General features: G+C 37.0%; 1 protein-coding gene across 1 annotated transcript in view; it reads right to left on the bottom strand.

Moving 5' to 3' along the window:
- SNTB2 (syntrophin beta 2) overlaps nt 1-18,569 on the bottom strand; it is a 102,428-nt gene that overhangs the window by 34,831 nt on the left and 49,028 nt on the right. Inside the window, exon 3 of the mRNA XM_040633517.1 lies at nt 7,668-7,878. Within this exon, the coding sequence (XP_040489451.1) occupies nt 7,668-7,878 (211 nt within the window). The remainder of the gene's footprint in view (nt 1-7,667; nt 7,879-18,569) is intronic.

Genomic DNA, 18,569 nt, shown 5'->3' with positions numbered 1-18,569 from the left:
GCTTCTTCCTCTCCCACTCCCCCTGCTTGTGTTCCCTCTCTCGCTGGCTGTCTCTATCTCTGTCAAATAAATAAATAAAATCTTAAAAAAAAAAAAAAGAATATAACCAACTAAAGAGTAAACTATCAATCACATAAAAATCAGTATCAATGAAGAGACAGAAGTCCCTGAGCAGAGAACAGATTATCTATTGTTTACCAAATATCTGTAGTATAGGTTTTCCCTGTTTTAAGCAAACTCAGTTTTTAACAATGTGAAATAACAAAAAGATAAATTAAGGAGAGATCATTTAAAGTTAAATAAATGATCCTTCCTAAATTTATCTCTGCAAAATGACTATCTTTTCTTTTTTCTTTTTTTAGAGAAAGAGAGAGAGAGAGAAAGCATGAGCATGGGGGGAGGGGCAGACAGAGAATCCTGCCTGACAGGGGCTAATCCCAGGACCCTAAAATCATGACCTGAGCAGAAATCAAGAGTCAGACACTCAATGGACTGAGCCACCCTGGTGCCCCACAACTATCTTTTCTAAGTACAGTGAAACAACTTTATTTATATGCAAGATTTTCAGTAAGTATACCTCATGCCAAAAGAAATGCTTACCTACAGTGAACAAATTATATAATCTGAAATTATTTGGACCACTTTCGTACTCAAAGAATTAAACAATCTTATAGTTAGAAAAGGCTTTGGCATTTAATGAATTCAACCTTTATCAGATACATAAGCTCATTAAAATACCTCTGAGAAATGTATCCAGTCTTGACTGAACACCTTATACTGACAGTGATATCTGATTTGGACAACCCAAACAACTACTTCAAAAAGTAAAAATCAAGAGTATTTTAGAAATAGTACGTAAATTGGTTCAGTGGTATGACTTTTTAAAGAGATTAAACTTTTTTACTTAGTATTATTTCCCAAACCTGAGCTTGTGTTCTTGGACAATATTTTATAATTAGTGATTTGTTTGCTTGCTTTTTGCATGTATATAGATATACACAAAAAAATTACCGAGCATCTACTATATACATAGCATTAGGCTAAGTTCTCTGGGGGCAGTAAAGATTTGGGAAGAAATGTGCTCCCGTCTTGCAAGAGCTCAAAATTGATTGGAAGAAACACTACATAAATATGGTCCATAAAAGACATATTGTGATGAATTGGTAGCTTTGTTTTTCTCCTTTCTGCTTGTCTTTATGTATCATAAACCAAACTAATTTCACTTTAAAAGTTTAACAACTCTCACATATTGCTGGTTGGAATCTAAATTAGTTCAACCCTGATGGAAGGCAATTTGGCAGTATTTATCAAAATGACAAATGCATATACCCTTTGTGGTTCTTTAAAAATATGTCCACAAATTCGTTACTACTCCTCCCTTTAAGAGGTAGAGAGCCCCTTGGGTGTAGAGTGGACTTAGTAACTTGCTAATGAAAAGAATACAGCAGAAGAGACTAGATCATAAAAGGTACTATGGCTTCTAGCTTGTTCTTTCTTTCAGATCCCTCACTCTGGGGAAAACCAGTAGCCATGTCTTAAGAAGGACACTCAGGCAGCCCTGTACTAAGGCCTACATGGCAAGAAACTGAGGCCTCCTGCTAACAAGCCACATGAATGAATCATGCTGGAAGTGGACCTCCCAACCTCAGTCAAGCCCTCCGGTGACTGCCCCCTGGCTGACAGCTTGACTGCAGCTTCATGAGGGATCCCAAGCCTGAACCACCCAGCTACACCATGGCCGTATTTCTGATTTTCAGAAACTATGTGAGGTAAATACTTGTTATTTTAAGGCCATTAAGTTTTGGAGTCATTTGTCATATAGCAATAGATAACTAACACAGCCTTGGACCCAGCACTTCTGGGGACTTATCCTCTAGGTTCAGAAATATCCCCTACTCTCTAAACTCTCAATATCCAAATTTAGTAACTGCTACATCAGTTACATTTTTGGATAAATCCCTTACTAGCCAAAGTTTTACTACTCATTCCCAGAAAGTTAAGAATCAAATATATTCAGATAGTATAGGTTCCCTTGTTATCTGATCTATCTGAACTTGGAAACCAAAGAGTTTGGATAGCACATGTATGGAAGGACAAATTACAAGGTTATTCACTGTACCATCCTTTATAATGGCAAAAGATTGTAAACAACAAAACTGGGAGGAGGGGTGCTTATTTCATTATGTCCACACAATGGAAACCCACACAGTTGTAAAAAAAGAATGCTCTCTCTGCATTGATACAGAAAGATCTCCAGAATATATTGTTTAATGAAAAAAAGAGCAAGGTATAAAGTAGTATACATAATATGCTGTCTTCTTTTATAAAAGAGAAAAAGAAGAATATGGGTTCACATTAACTTTTATTTGCATAAAGAAACTCTCAAAAGATTCGCTAGGAAGGAGTGAAAGTGATTACCCCTCTGGGGAAAAGGGGTGGGAACTGGGTGGATGGGGGATAGAAAGGAGAGTAAGATTTTTCACCCATTAACTTTTTATTCTGACCTGTGAACCACGTGAATGAATGTACTTTTAAAATCATGAAGATTTCTAACATTGCTGAAAGCACAGCACGATTACCATTCAGCTGAGTTTTTCAAGGAGCATATAAAAATTTAGAAACAATGAACTTATACAACTCAACACCCAAAAAACAAATAATCCAATTAAAAACTTGACAGAAGACATGAACAAACATTTCTACAAAGACATCATCCAGGTCGCCAGTAGACACAAAAAGACGCTCAACATTACTCATCATCAGGAAAATGCAAATCAAAACTACAATGAGCTATATCACCTCACACCTGTCAGGATGGTTGAAATAAAAAAAATACAATAGGTATTGGCGAGGATGTGGAGAGAAAAGAACCCTCTTAACACTGTTGGTGGGAATGCAAACTGGTGCAGTCACTATGGAAAAACAGTATGGAGGTTTCTCAAAAAATTAAAAATAGAACTACCCTAAAATCCAGAAATCAAACTACTGGGTAAGAATACCCTAAAGTCCAGTAATCAAACTACTGAGTAAGAATACCCAAAGAATACAAAAATACTAATTTGAAGGATATATGCACCCCTCTGCTTATAGCAGCATTATTTACAATAGCCAAACTGTGAGGGCAGCCCAAGTGTCCATCAATAGATGACTGAATAAAGAAGATGTGGTATAGGGGCGCCTGATTGGCTCAGTCAATGGAGCATGTGACTCTTGATCTCCGAGGGCTGTTAAGTTCAAGCCCCACGCTGGATGTAGAGATTACTTAGAAATAAAATCTTAAAAAAAAAAAAAAAGATGTGACACACACACACACACACACACACACACACAATGGAGTATTATTCAGCTATAAAAAGAGTGAAATCTTGCTATTTGCAGCAACATGGATGGAACTGGAGTATAATGCTAAGTGAAATAAATCAGTCAGAGAAAGACAAATACCATATGATTTCACTCATATGTGGAATTTAAGAAATAAAGCAAATGAACAAAGGTAAAAATCAGAGGCAAACCAAGAAACAAACTTTTTTAATAAGGATAAAAAATGCATTTTATTTTTTTAAGATTCTATTTTAATTTTAATGTAGTTAACATAGTGTTAACATTAGTTTCAGGTGTACAACATAGTGATTCAATGCTTCCATACATCACCAGGTGATCATCACGACAAGTGCACTCCTTAATCCCCACCACCCATTCAACCCATCTCTCCACCCATCTCCCCTCTAGTAACCATCAGTTTGTTCTCTATAGTTAAGAGTGTGTTTCTTGATTTGTCTCTGTCTCTCTTATATTTTCCCTTTGCTTGTTTTTTTTTTTTGTTTCTTAAATTCCACATATGAGTGAAATCATATGGTATTTTTCTCTGACTGTTTTCACTTAGCATTATACTGTCTAGCCCCATCCATATTGTTGCAAATGTCAAGATTTCATTCTTTTTTATGGCTGAATAATATTCCATTGTGTATATATACACCACATCTTCTTTATCTATTTGTCACTGGACACTTGGCTGCTTCCGTATCTTGGCTATTGTAAATAAAGCTGCAATAAATAAACATTCAGGTGCATGTAACCTTTCGAATCAGTGTTCTTATATTCTTTGGGTAAATACCCAGTAGTGTGATTGCAGGATCATAAGGCACTTCTATGTTTAATTTTATGAGGAATCTGCATACTATTTTCCACAGTGGTTGCACCAATTTGCATTCCCACCAACAGTGAACAAGGGTTTCTTTTTTTCCACATCCTCGCCAATAGTTGCTTCTTTTGTTTTTTGGGGGAGTTGAGCTGTATAAGTTCTTTAGATATTTTGGCTAACCCTTTGTTGAATATGTCATTTGCAAATACCTTCTCCCATTCAGTAGGCTTCTTTTTAGTTTTGTTGATTGTTTCTTTCACTGTGCAGAAGTTTTTTATTTTGATGAAGTTCCAATAGTTTTTTGTTTTTATTTCCCTTGCCTCAGGAGACGTCTGGAAAGATGTTCCTACAGCCGATGTCAGAGAAATTACTGCCTGTGTTCTCTTCTAGGACTTTTATGGTTTCAGGTCTCACATTGAGGTCTTTTTTTTTTTTTTTTTAAGATTTTTATTTATTTATTTGTCAGAGAGGGAGAGTACACAAGCAGGGGGAGCGGTAGGCAGAGGGATGCGGGACTCCATCCCAGGATGCTGGGGTCATGACCTGAGCCGAAGGCAGCCGCTTAACCGACTGAGCCATCCAGGTGTCCCTCACCTTTAGGTCTTTAATCAATTTTGAATTTCTTTTTGTGTGTGGTGCAAAAAAGTGGTCCAGTTTCATTCTTTTGCATACAGCTGTCCAATTTTCCCAGCACCATTTGTTGTAGAGATCTTCTTTTTCCCATTGGATATTCTTTCCACCTTTGTTGAAGATTAACCAACCATGTAATTGTGGGTTTACTTCTGGATTTTCTATTCTGTTCCATTGATCTATGTATATTTTTGTGTCAGTACCATACTGTTTTGATTACTACAGCTTTGTAATACAACTTGAAGTTGAGAATTATGACGCCTCGAGCTTCGCTTTTCTTTTTCAAGATTGCTTTGGCTCTCTGGGGTCTTTTGCAGTTCCACACAAATTTTAGTATTCTTTGTTCTGGTTCTGTGAAAAATACTGTTGGTATTTTGATAGGGACTGCACTAAATGTGTAGATTGTTTTGGGTAGTATAGACATTTTAACAATATTTGTTTTTCCAATTCACGAGCACGGTATGTCTTTCTATTTCTTTGTCATCTTCAGTCTCCTTCATCAGTATTTTATACTTTTCTGAGTACAGGTCTTTCACTTCTTTGGTTAGGTTTATCCCTAGATATCTTATTATTTTGGGTGCAATTGTAAATGGGATTTTTTCCCCTTAATTTCTCTTTCTGCTGCTTTACTTTTAGTGTATAAAGTGCAGCAGACTTCTGCACACTGATTTTGTATCCTGCGGATTTTACCGAATTCATTTATCAGTTCTAGTAGTTTTTTGGTGGAGTCTTTTAGGTTTTCCATATAGAGTATCGTGTCATCTGCAAATACTGAAAGTTTTACTTCTTCCCTACCAATTCAAATCTCTTTTATTTCTTTTTGTTGTCTGATTGCTGTGGCTAGGACTTCTAGTACTGTGTTAGATAAAAGTGATGACAGTGAACATCCTTTAAGTATGATGTTCGCTGTGGGTTTTTCACATCCAGCCTTTATTATGTTGAGGTATGTTCCTTCTAAACCTACTTTGTTAAGGGATTTTATCATGAATGGATGTTACACACTGTCAAATGCTTTTTCTGCATCTATTGAAAATGATCATATGGTACTTATCCTTTCTCTTATTGATGTGATGTATCACACTGAATGATTTGTGAATCCAACCACCCTTATAACAGGAATAAATCCCATTTGATTGAGATGAATGATTTTTTTTAAATGTATTTTTGAATTTTGTTTGGTAGTATTTTTTTGAGAATTTTTCATCTATGCTCATCAGGGATTTGGCCTATAGTTCTCTTTTTTAGTGGTGTCTTTATCTGGTTTGGTATCAGGGTAATGCCGGTCTCATAGAATGAATTTGAAAGTTTTCCTTCCTTTTCTATTTTTTGGAATAGTTTAAGAAAAACAGTTATTAATTTTCCAAGAAACAGACTCTTAACTATAGAGAACAAACTGATAGTAAAATCAGAAAGGAGGTGGATGGGGGAATGGTGAAATAGGCGATGGGGTTTAAAGAGCAGACTTACCATGATGAGCACTGAGTAATGCACAGAATTGCTGAATCACCTATCGTACACCTGAAACTAATATAACAGTGTATGTTAACTATGTTGGAATTAAAATAAAAAACTTGAAAATACAGAAACAATGATAAACATAACTAAAATACTAAAACTTTCAAAGTCATGAGTACTTATACCATGATTCCCATTGGTTTCTTCTCTGCTTAGTTATCCTTATTATGCTTCCTAGAAATCATCACAGTGCTAATTCTGTGTTCTAATTTATTATAATTATTATTTGAAACATTTATAAAATTTCAGAGCTCAAAAGAAAAAACAGATTAGTGAAGTCCAATGTTGGTCTCCACATAATCTCCTGGCAAGTTACCAAACAAGACTGCGAGACCCCACCACAGTTCTATCAAATCAGAACTCTGTTGAGGTGGGGCATGGGGGGGCCAGACCTCACAAACTGTAATTAAAACAAAACAAAAACAGAAGAACAAAATATTCCTGGGCTGAAACTGACATAATCTCTGTCCCCCTCTGGACACAAATGAGGGAACTAGGATTCAAAGAGATGAAGGAACCTTTAGAAAGATCTAAGAGCAGTGGAAACCAGAACTACCACTTGAACACTCATCTTGGAATCCTTAGTCCAGTCTTCCTTTTTCAACTCCTGGCGCCCCAGCTGACAGCGAAAGACCCAAAAGAAAAAGCATGTACTATAACACATGTATACTCAAAGTTTCCCTTTTGTTAAAATGGGATTCAAACTAACTTGGATTAAGTTCTTCCTTTCCTTTTACCCAATGTCTACTTAGGTTTTGCTTCTCCTCTTTTTATTTTTCAGTTGTGGAAGACAAGTATACATTTGGCTAATGGCTTGTAAAATATTTGCATATTTTATACTTTTCCCAGAACAAGAGAGTAAGCTTTCTGTTCCCGACACTGGCAGTAGACTAGAACAGGGGTTGTGAAACTATGACCCATGGGCCAAATGCAGCCCAGTACCTGTTTTTGTAAATAAAGTTCTATTGAAACATGGCCACACCTCTCCATTTTCATACTGTCTACCACTGTTCTCTTGCTGCAACTGTAGAGTCAAGTAGCTGTGACACTACCTGCACCTTGCAGAAAAAGTTTGCTGATCCTATTCTAAAATCATGAAAATTATCCTCTGTCATTAAGGACAGAGATGGTAGTAAGAATCTCTTTTTAGTTATGTTGTGATGATGACTAACATGACAGTCAGGTCTTCTGGTGGAGGTGATAATTAGCAACAAATAACTAAACGACAGGGAGGAGAAACACAAGACCAACAAACAAAAGATCTGTAAGCTAGATATCCAGGACCTGACTGCATGATAAATATTATAGATATATGAAATGGGGGAACCACCTTGGCTCTGAATGGTGACCCGGTGAGACCTTGCCCTGCCTCTCAACCTACCTGTTCTGCCAGCCAGGCAATGTGCTTGACCTCCTTGCTGCCTCCTGCTGTACTGGTTGCACCAAGCATGGCATTGAGTTCAGCCAGTACCTGTGGGAGGAGAGCCATTATGTTGGTGTGGATAGCTACGAACCAGGAGTGTGCGGTGGCTGTATCCTTGCAGCGTAGGATCAACGTGTTCCTGCTATCAGGAGAATGTAGTTCTATCAATCTGTGTGGAAAGAGAAAAAAAAATAAATAAATAAGCTAGATCAGAAGCCATCAAACCTGCCAGAGTGTAACATACGTAACTGGAAATCTATTTTAATTTTACATTCCAGAATAGAGATACTTTCTCTTAATTCCTTAGGGCCCAATTTCAGAGAAAACCACATATGGAAAGATAATCATCAGAAAGACTAACTGCTGTGTCTGCTGTTTCAGTGTGTTAATGTAATGACCTACAATGAAGGAACCTATTGTACGGTCTATAGTAAAACACCTCACTTTGCTTTAACTTCCATGTCAAAGAAATGGAAAGTATGCTTGTTGAATGTCATAGGCACATTGTAAAGAAGGAACTGATATTGTTTTAAATACTTAGAAAATTCTGGTATAAGGTATTGCTAGGTAAATAAAACCGACTGCCAAATAGTGAACTGAAATTTCCACCATGTGGAATAAAGAAAAGAGAAAATAACTAAAGAATATGACTATGAAAATCTGAAACTTGTTTTTAGGGTCTGGGTAGCATTATATGATTAAATCATACACTGAGTCATAGTAGAAAAAGAGTTAAGAAATCTTCAGTTGTCTGACTGTTATATGTTAATGGTCAACTGAGAACAATCCAAACTTCAAAAGTCACCTTTAGGAATTTGCTAAACTTCTTTACAAGTACATTAAACAAATTTCTTAGAAAGCAATTTGTTGGGTACTCTTTTCTGTTTTGGTCGAAGTTTTTGCCAAAATGAGTTTAAAAAGTCAAGCAAATAAATGAATAACATATATACATATATTCTAACAGTGAACATATGTATCTTTCCAAAAGGAAAAAAGATAAAGCTCTTCGGAGAGTTTTTCACAGTAGCCTAGAAACTGACAAACTGCCACTGACCTGGTACAGATCTTTTTATTCTTTCATCTTTCTGAAGACAGTTTTTGCTGCCTTGAAGCACTGTCATGAGATCCTGCACCACCTGTTGAAGCTAAGCAGTTTACATGGATACTAGCATGCCTGCCTTGAAGCTTGTGCCCCTCTCTTTGGCCGCTTTTCTGAACGCTTTATGATTCCAAGTATTTCAATTTGCCATATTTAGTATGGCAAATATTCATTGTCATTTCAACTCTGGTCAGTCTAGCCTTTCTTAAGTTAACATTTATTGAACACCTACTAGTGAGACACTGGCATTGGAGATACAGTGGTGAAAAAGATAGAAAAAAAAATGGCTCTACCCTCATTGGACCTATTGTCCAATGGGGAAGGCAGAAATTTAACAATTAATATAATTATAGGTTACAAAAAGTGCTTCTATGAAGGACTCTGATAACTACAATGAAGTTCTTGTCTAAAGGAGGCAAGGTGGTAAGGGCAAAGCAGGACTGCAATGGAGACCTCTCCACCTCTGAGGCACACTTACCCAGCTAGTGTCATGCTTTGAAACAGGTTATAAACACATCTACCTCATACTTATCAACTCACCTATCTAGTCACCTCCCCTCCCACTGGAGTTAGTCACTTAGCTACCTGAAAGGCTAGCCACCAGTCTATCCAGGTTTTATATGTCTTCAAAGTTCTAGGGCAATAGCCAAAAGGCTAAGAAATTCTAGAAAATAGCCACAACATAAAATAAGATCTGGGAACAGTCTGAAGCCCATACTAGAAAGCTCATCTTAGAAAAAAATCTTCAGTTTGTTTTGTTCTTCCATTCTGGGTGCGAAACCTGCTTAAGATTCTCTGTCTCTCTCTCCCTTTGCTCCCCCCCTTGAAAAAAAGGTAAAAACCACCTGAATGTCCACCGATGAAATAGATAAACAAATTGCAGTATTATACAAAGAATGGAATATTATGCAGCCTTAAAAAGGAAGGACATTCTGACACATGCTACAACATGGGTGAACCTTGACGACATTATGCTAAGTGAAACAAGCCAGTCGCTAAAGGAGAAATATTGTATGAGCCCACTTATATGAAATATCTAGAGTATTCAAACTCATAGAAACAAAAACTAGAATAGTAGTTTCCAGGGTTTGGGAGGACAGGGGAATAGGGAGTTGTTGTTTAATGGGTACGGAGTTTTAGTTTTACAAGATGAGAAATTTCTGGAGATTGTTGTACGAATATACTTAATACTACTTAACTATACACTTAAAAATGGTTAAGACAGTAAATTTTATGTTATGTGTATTTTACCACAAATAAAACTTGTATTAGAAATAATCTTATGGGGGGCGCCTGGGTGGCACAGCTGTTAAGCGTCTGCCTTCGGCTCAGGGCGTGATCCCGGCGTTGTGGGATCGAGCCCCACATCAGGCTCTTCCACTATGAGCCTGCTTCTTCCTCTCCCACTCCCCCTGCTTGTGTTCCCTCTCTTGCTGGTAGTCTCTCACTGTCAAATAAATAAATAAAATCTTTAAAAAAAAAAAAAAAGAAAAGAAATAATCTTATGGTGGGATGTAAGATGGGTTACAGTAGAAGGAGATACGGCCTGGGGAAATTTAATTGGACCCAAGAAGGATGAAACTACACAGAGCTCACCGATAGGATAGACTTCTACGCAGGAGGAATTCCTCCATCCTAAAAGCCCAGCAAAAGTAGAAAGAGGAAGATAAACAAATAGCTTAATATTCATATTAATCTTTATTTAGTCCTCTATGTTATTTTATCATATCTATTCTTTTGATGTTATTTTTCACTATATCAATTGTTGCTTTCATGATCCTTAAGATATCTATTGGCTAAAAAATTGGTTATATTCTCTAGAAGAAAAATAGCTATTTCTTATGGGAAGATTTTAAATGGTACGTTACAGTCAGTAACATAAAATATTGCACTAAAAGGCAGAATCATTTCTGTGCTAATTCTTTTGATGAGTTAATAATTGTATTATTCAGAGCAACTGCTCAAATAATCATTAAAGTAGCCAAACTTACTTTAAAGTTACTTAATGACAAGTAGTTATCTATAAAATTCAGTGCTAGATTATTAATGTGTGAATACAAACTTAAAGCAAGTTGTTATTTCTTTATTATTTATACTAATCTTAAGAAAAAATATTCCTTTTTATACTAATCTTAAGAAGAAAAAGTACTTCCTATATAATACAGCAATAGAGCACACACATTTACTCTACTCCTTCCTGAAATCCCACTAAAAACACTTAAAGGGGATTTTTGAAAAACTTTATGGACTTTTTCTTTTAGCAGTATTAGGTGTACATAAAAAACCGAGTAAGCACAGAGAACTCCCCAACACCCCTCCCTGCCTCTCCACAATACACCTTATTATTAACATCTTGCATTAGTATGGCCCATTTGTTACAACTGATGAACCAGCCAATACTGGTATGATATCATTAACTAAAATCCCAGTTCATTCTTTGTGCTATATATGCTGAGTTTTGACAAATGAACCATGTATCTACCATTACTGTATTCTACAGAATCATAATTTCACTACTCTAAAAATCCCCTGTGCTCCCCCGACTGATTCCTTCATCACTCAGGCCCTGGCCCTGACTCCTGGCAACCACTAATCATTTTACCGTCTCCATGGAATCATACAGCATGTTGCTTTTTCAGACTGGCTTCTTTCACTTAGCAATATGCATTTAAGGTTCTTCCATGTCTTTTGTGGCTTGTGAGCTCATTTTTTTTTTATAAAAAAGATCTATCATTTATTATTTTTTAAACTTAAATTCAATTAATTAACCTGTAATATATTATTGGTTTCAGAGGTACAGGTCTGTGATTCATCAGTCTTATATAACACGCAGTGCTCATTACAACACACATCCTCCCCAATGTCCATCACCCATTTGCCCCATCCCTCCCACCCCCTCCCCTCCACCAACCCTAAGGTTTTTTTCCTATGATTAAGAGCCTCTTATGGTTTGTCTCCCTCTCTGGTTTCATCTTATTTCATTTTTTCTCTCTCTTCCCTTATGATCCTCTGCCTTGTTTCTTAAATTCCACATATCAGTGAGATCATAGAGTCGTCTTTCTCTGATTGACTTATTTTGCTTAGCATAATACCCTCTGGTTCCATCCATGTTGTTGCAAATGGCAAGATTTTGTTTTTTGATGGCTGTGTAATATTCCACCATATATATATATATATATATATATATATATATATATATATATATATATGCACACATACACACACACACACCACATCTTCTTTTTCCATAGTTTGGCTATTGTGGACATTGCTGCTATAAACATGGGGGTGCAGGTGCCCCTTTGGATCACAACATTTATATCTTTGGGGTAAATACCCAGTAGTGCAATTGCTGGGTCATAGGGTAGCTCTATTTTCAACTTTTTGAGGAACCTCCACATTGTTTTCCAGAGTGGCTGCACCAGATTGCATTCCTACCAACAGTGTAGGAGAGTACCCCCTTCTCTGCATCCTCGCCAACATCTGTTGTCTCCTGACTTGTTAATTTTAGCCATTTTGACTGGTATGAGGTGGTATTTCATTGTGGTTTTAATTTGTATTTCCCTGATGCCGAGTGATGTCGAGCAATTTTTCATGTGTCTGTTGGCCATTTGGATGTCTTCTTTGCAGAAATGTCTGTTCATGTCTTCAGTCCGTTTCTTGATTGGATTATTTGTTTTTTGGGTGTTGAGTTTGATAAGTTCTTTATAGATTTTGGATACTAGCCCTTTATCTGATATGTCTTTTGCAAGTATGGTCTCCCACTCTGTTGGGTGTCTTTTGGTTTTGTTGACTGTTTCCTTTGCTGTGCAAAAGCTTTTTATCTTGAAGTCCCAACGGTTCATTTTTGCCTTTGTTTCCCTTGCCTTTAGAGACATGTCTAGCAAGAAGTTGCTGTGGCCAAGGTTGAAGAGGTTGCTGCCTGTGTTCTCCTCTAGGATTTTGATGAATTCCTGTCTCACATTTAGGTCTTTCATCCATTTTGAGTCTATCTTTGTGTATGGTGTAAGGAAATGGTCCAGTTTCATTCTTCTGCACGTGGCTGTCCAGTTTTCCCAACACATTTGCTGAAGAGACTGTCTTTTTTTCATTGGATATTCTTTCCTGTTTTGTTGAAGATTTGTTGAGCATAGAGTTCAGGGTCCATTTCTGGGTTCTCTATTCTATTCCACTGATCTATGTGCCTGTTTTTGTGCCAGTACCATACTGTCTTGACGATGACAGCTTTGTAATAGAGCTTGAAGTCTGGAATTGTGATGCCTCTCCAGCATTTGGTGCTGTCAGTGTTTTGAATTTTGGCCATTCTAATATGCATATAGTGGTATCTCATTGTTTTAATTTGCAATTATTTTAATTTGCATAATTTTAATTTGCAATTCCCTAATGATATATGATGTTTCATATTCTTATTTGCCATCTGTATTTCTTCTTTGCTGAGGTGTCTGTTCGGATCTGTTGCCCATTTTTAATTGGGTTGGTTTGTTATTGTTAAGTTTTAAGAATTCTTTGTGTATTTTGGATACCAGTCCTTTACCTGGTAAGTATTTTACAAAGATTTTCTCCCAACTGTGGCTTGTCTTTTCATTCTCTTAACAGCGTGTGATGGTTAATTTTATGTGTCACCTTAAATGGGCCAAGGGATGCCTAGAAAACCTGGCAAAACAATATTTCTGGGTACGTCTGTGAGGGTTTTTCTGGAAGAAATTAGCATTATCAAAAGACTGAATAAAGAAAATGGCCTTTGCCAATTTGAATGGACATCATCCAATCTGCTCAGAGCATGGATATAACAAAAAGGTGGAAGAAAGGTGAATCTGCTCTTTGCTTGAGTTGGGCCATCCATCTTCTCCTGCTGTTGCACACTTGCACTCTTGGTTCTTGGGCCTTTGAACTCAGACTGTATTATACCACTGGCTTTCCTGGTTCTCCAGCTTACAGACAGCAGATCATGGCATTGGCCTTCATAATGGCCTATGCCAATTCCTATAATCTATCTCTCTATCCATATACCCCTTCCATCCATCCATTCATCCATGTATCCATCCATCTATCCTACTGGTTCTGTTTTCTTGGAGACCCTATTATACAGTGTCTTTTATAGAGCAGAAGTTTTTAATTTTCGTGAAGTTTAACTATTTTTTTAATCATTTTTTTCTTTTAGGTATTGTGCTTTTGGTGTTGTGTCTAAGAAGTCATCAGCAAACTTTAAAGGGGATTGGTTGATTGACAATTTTTTTAAAGATTTTATTTATTTATTTATTTATTTATTTATTTATTTATCAGAGAGAGAGAGAGCACAAGCATTGGGGGGCGGCAGGCAGAGGGAGAAACAGACTCCCCAGTGAGCATGGAGTTGGACTTGGGCTCCATGTGGGGCTCAATCCCAGGACCCTGGGATCGTGACCTGAGCCAAAGGCAGACGATTAACCGACTGAGCCACCCAGGGATCCCTTCATTGATCTGATTTTAAGTAATCTTTACCCCCAATGTGGGGCTCAAACTTACAACCCCAAGATCAAGAGTCACATGCCCTACCTACTGAGCCAGCAGCCAGGTGCCCCTAAAGAGGACTTTCAAAAAGTATAATCCTACACGAGAGAACAGGAGAAAAGCAACTACAACAAAATTTTGGAAGGTGGCAAGCAGACAGAGGAGTTAAATGACTTAGCAGACATAAGAAAAGTGGGGAGTAAAATCCCAGTCAATCCATGTTGCAGACTCCTAAAGAGGATGGGGAATTAGAGGCACCAGTTACCTCTGGGAGTGGGAGTAAAGCACACAGCTAAAATAAAGAAGCTGGCTGCAAGTCTGTTCCAGCATTCCCCACACCCGGCAGCCAGTGACTGCCCCACCCTCAACCCAGCAAAAGATTCATATCCTCCCTCATCCCACTAAACTGAGTAGAACAGCCAGTGGTATCCCTAATTCAGCCCCTCTATCAGGCTAGTTGTTTGGGGCTATTTATTTCCACCTGGTTGCTTTGGCACTGTAACCAGCTTAACATTCTTTAAACAAATGCTAAAAAGTTCAGTAGCAAAACCATGATGAGAAATTTTTTTCACTCCTCCTACTGACCTACTTAGTACTAAAGATAGGAATCTGTTCATCCTTCCCTAGGCACAAAACGTTCCACCTTCTGAAAAAGCCTTTACACTTCATACCGTTTCTGGGACAGTCTCTCAGACTCCTCTGACACAGTCTAAACTCTGAAAATCCTGATGTCAAGGATCTTAGTTATTAATAACTAGAAGAATGGAAAATAAATCTGTTACAAAATAAAACTAAACCTGATTAAACAGGGTAAGATACTGGGACCACTAAGCTGGAAAAAGATGAAAACTGACAGTAAATTGGTTCACAAGGCAGGAGTACCAATTTTTCATGAAAAGAGAATTGTAAGTGTTTCTTAAGAAGGAATTGTGAAATAGAAAACTAACTTACAAGAAACTGAGAAGAAACACCAAAACAGGACTGATGATTCTAGGATCCAGAAGACTTTGCCTTTGGAGAAGGAGCCCCAAAACTTTGATAAAGGGGACAAAGTATTTCAGAAAGTCTACTGCTGTTCTAAAAGAAAAATTCAAATGAACTCTTCTAATAAAAATTTGAAGGCAGTCTGCAGTAATTGTTTGGGCTCACAGGAGAGAGGAGGAGATAGCTACAGTGTGAAGAGTTTTGGCCTCTAATCAAACCACTGAGGATTTCCTGAGAAATGCAAGTACATTTTGATCAGATGAATCAAATCAATGCTTAGGTACACCAGAACACAGGATTCTGTAAGTCTAGCCTATTTATTTCTTCTTTTAGTAGTCTTTGACATGACTTATATATCTAATTTAATAATCATACTGTTTTATATGCCCTAAAGCCAAAATTTACCTTTTATATGGAAAATAGCCAATGTGAAGATGACCAAGATTTCATGAACCAGTTCAAGCTAACGGCTAATATTTCTGGAAAGCAGCATTTAAGAACATGTTGTCATTACTAAACTCCACAATGCCCACAGCGCTGTTTGGGAAGGAACGGGCTCATGTTCCCTGGACTTCATCATTATTTACTTAGCTTTCACTTCCCACAATGAGCTGCTTAGAACTATCAGAAGCACCCAGTGAGGTCTTGAGAACTCAAGCTGGAGGAAGAGAACAAACTTCTTCTTCCTCCTTAATTACTCATACTGATGGTCAGCACTTTTTTTCAGCTCTAGACACTGAAACTAAATCTAAGTAGTAAAACAGGAAAAAAGATGGTTTCCCTCTCATGTCAAGTAAATTTTTGGTTTAGAAAGTGAAACCTTTATACCGAGACGAAGGATGATTCAGAAAGAGATCCTACTACACACCACTGGAATAGTTAATATTAAAAAGACTGACACGACCAACGTTGGTGAGGATGTAGAACAACGCAATCTCTCATACACTGCCGGTGTACCGAAGTTATTAATAACAGTATTCATTTAAATGGCACAATCACTTTGGAAAAAAGACTAGCATTTAGAAAACTAAACTTTTTAGAAAAATATTTATTTATTTATTTGAAAGAGAGCCGGGGTCAGGGGAGAGGGAAAGAGAGAATCTCCAACAGGCTTCTGCTGAGCAAGGAGCCTGAAAAAGGGCTCAGTCCCATGACCCTGAGATCATGACCTGGGCTGAAATCAAGAGTTGGACACTTAACCCACTGTGCCACCCGGGCATCCCAGAAAACGAAACTACTTGACCCAGCAATTCCACACCTAAAAATTTACCGAGGAAAATGAAAATGTATGCCTACAAAGGGTTGTAAAAAAATATTCATAGTAACTTTATTAATATTAGCTCTAAACTGGAAATAGCTCCCATCAATGGGAAAACAGGTAACGGAACTGTGATATATTCATATAACACGATATCATTCAGCAAGAGAAAAAAAAAAAACTATGGATATATGCAACAAGATAAACGAATTTCAAAAACCTTATGATGAGTAAAAGAATTCTATCACAAAAGAGTACATATGATTGCATTTATATGAAGTTTCAGAATAGTTAAAACTAATCTATAGTAGAAAGTCAGAACGGTAGTAGCCTTTGAAGGTGGGAGAGGGAATTGACTGAGAAAGGGCACAAGAAAACTTTCTAGGGTGATGGTAATATACTATATCTTGATAGGCTCGGGTTACATAATTGTATGCATCTGTCAAAGTTTATGATTTGTGCATTTTATTATATGCAAATATTTTCTCAAAAGAAAAAAACTACATTGCAATACTGAACTCTACTTATTTATATGCACGCTTAAGTATTTAGAGGGAAATAGATTAATGTCTGCAATTCACTGTGAAAAGTATCAAGAAAAATTGAAATGTAATGACGGATGGATAGATGGGTCAATCAGTGCTAAAGCAAGTATAGTAAAATATTCATAATAGAATCTAGGTGGTGGTAAAATGAGTACTGGACACAGAATTCTTTTGACCCTGCTTTACGATGGAAGATTTTTCACAATAAAATATTAGGAAAAAAGTAAAGAATGTTGGGAAACCACATGCCTACCAAGGGCTTAAAGAACGGAGTAAGTATTTTCCACATTAGGGAACATCTAGGCCTATTTCTTGCTCTGGGTTTTACAAAAGACTATGTTGAAGATTAAAATTTTCAAATAGAAATATGGTCAGTTATATAAAACTGCAACTTGATAAATGTTTTGCTCACAGATGTCCTAACAAAACTTATTTTTACTGTTCCTACGATGGACTGTTTTTTTCCATGGCTTTAAATGTTGCAGCTGTGTTACTTGTCATGACATCCTCCTGAGACAGAGCTGAGATAAATTTAAGGATCAAAGAGCTCCAAGTGATTTTATAGATATTATCTTATTTATCCTTGAAGTAGTTCTAAAAGATTCTAGTTGAGCAAGCACTATTATGTCCATTTTACAGTCAGAGAAAACAGGACAGAGAAATTAAGGGATTTATTTAAGGTCACAGGACACAACTGGCACCTATAATAATAGTATACTGAAAGCTTACTATGCCAATTTTACAATCATCCTCTTATTTAACGTGCACATAAGCTTTCATTTTATACAGCAGGAAACCAAGGCTTACAGAAAACAAATAGCTTGGCCAAAGTTACAAAGCCCATCATCCTAACTTCTATCTAATTAGGTAATGAGTTCTGAACATTTTTGCTGCTAAGACATCTAGATGTTCACATTCCTGTGGACATAACTGAAGTTATGCATAATTTTGCCAACTACTGGTAATTCTACTTCTTCTCTTTTTCTCCAAAAAACACACTGGAATGCAACTAAGAGTGATATAGAAATAACCTTGAATCTCTTCCAATTTATACTTTAGAAAAAGCAAATTATCTACAAATTTTAGTATTTTGAGAAAAATGAGAAACAAATTACTTTGCAGTATTAATACTGAGAATCTGCAATAGTCTGAATCTTCTAAGACTTTTTCTTGTATAGTATACCATGGCTCCAGGAGACTGACCATCTTACTGAAGAGAAAGGTGTGATACAAATCTTGTAGCCTAAACTGCCCTCTCCAATTGGTTCTGGACCTATTTCAAACCTGATCATGCACCAGATGTCTCTAGCATTTAGCATGAATGCTACAGAGAATGCGGCCCCAAATTTTAATGAACACCAAGGTTACTGAGCTCTAAAAGATGTCTAAGTAGAAGACAAAGCAGCACAACCTTCAATAATATAACCAAGTCATATCACCTTCCTCCTTTTTTCCCCTCTACTTCCACAACCCCAGATTTCTGT

Source organism: Ursus maritimus, unplaced genomic scaffold (genome assembly GCF_017311325.1).
Source record: "Ursus maritimus isolate PB19 unplaced genomic scaffold, ASM1731132v1 scaffold_19, whole genome shotgun sequence".
In the NCBI taxonomy this organism is placed as follows: domain Eukaryota; kingdom Metazoa; phylum Chordata; class Mammalia; order Carnivora; family Ursidae; genus Ursus; species Ursus maritimus.
Note: the sequence above shows the minus strand (reverse complement) of the source record. Positions and strands in the feature narration are given on the sequence as shown.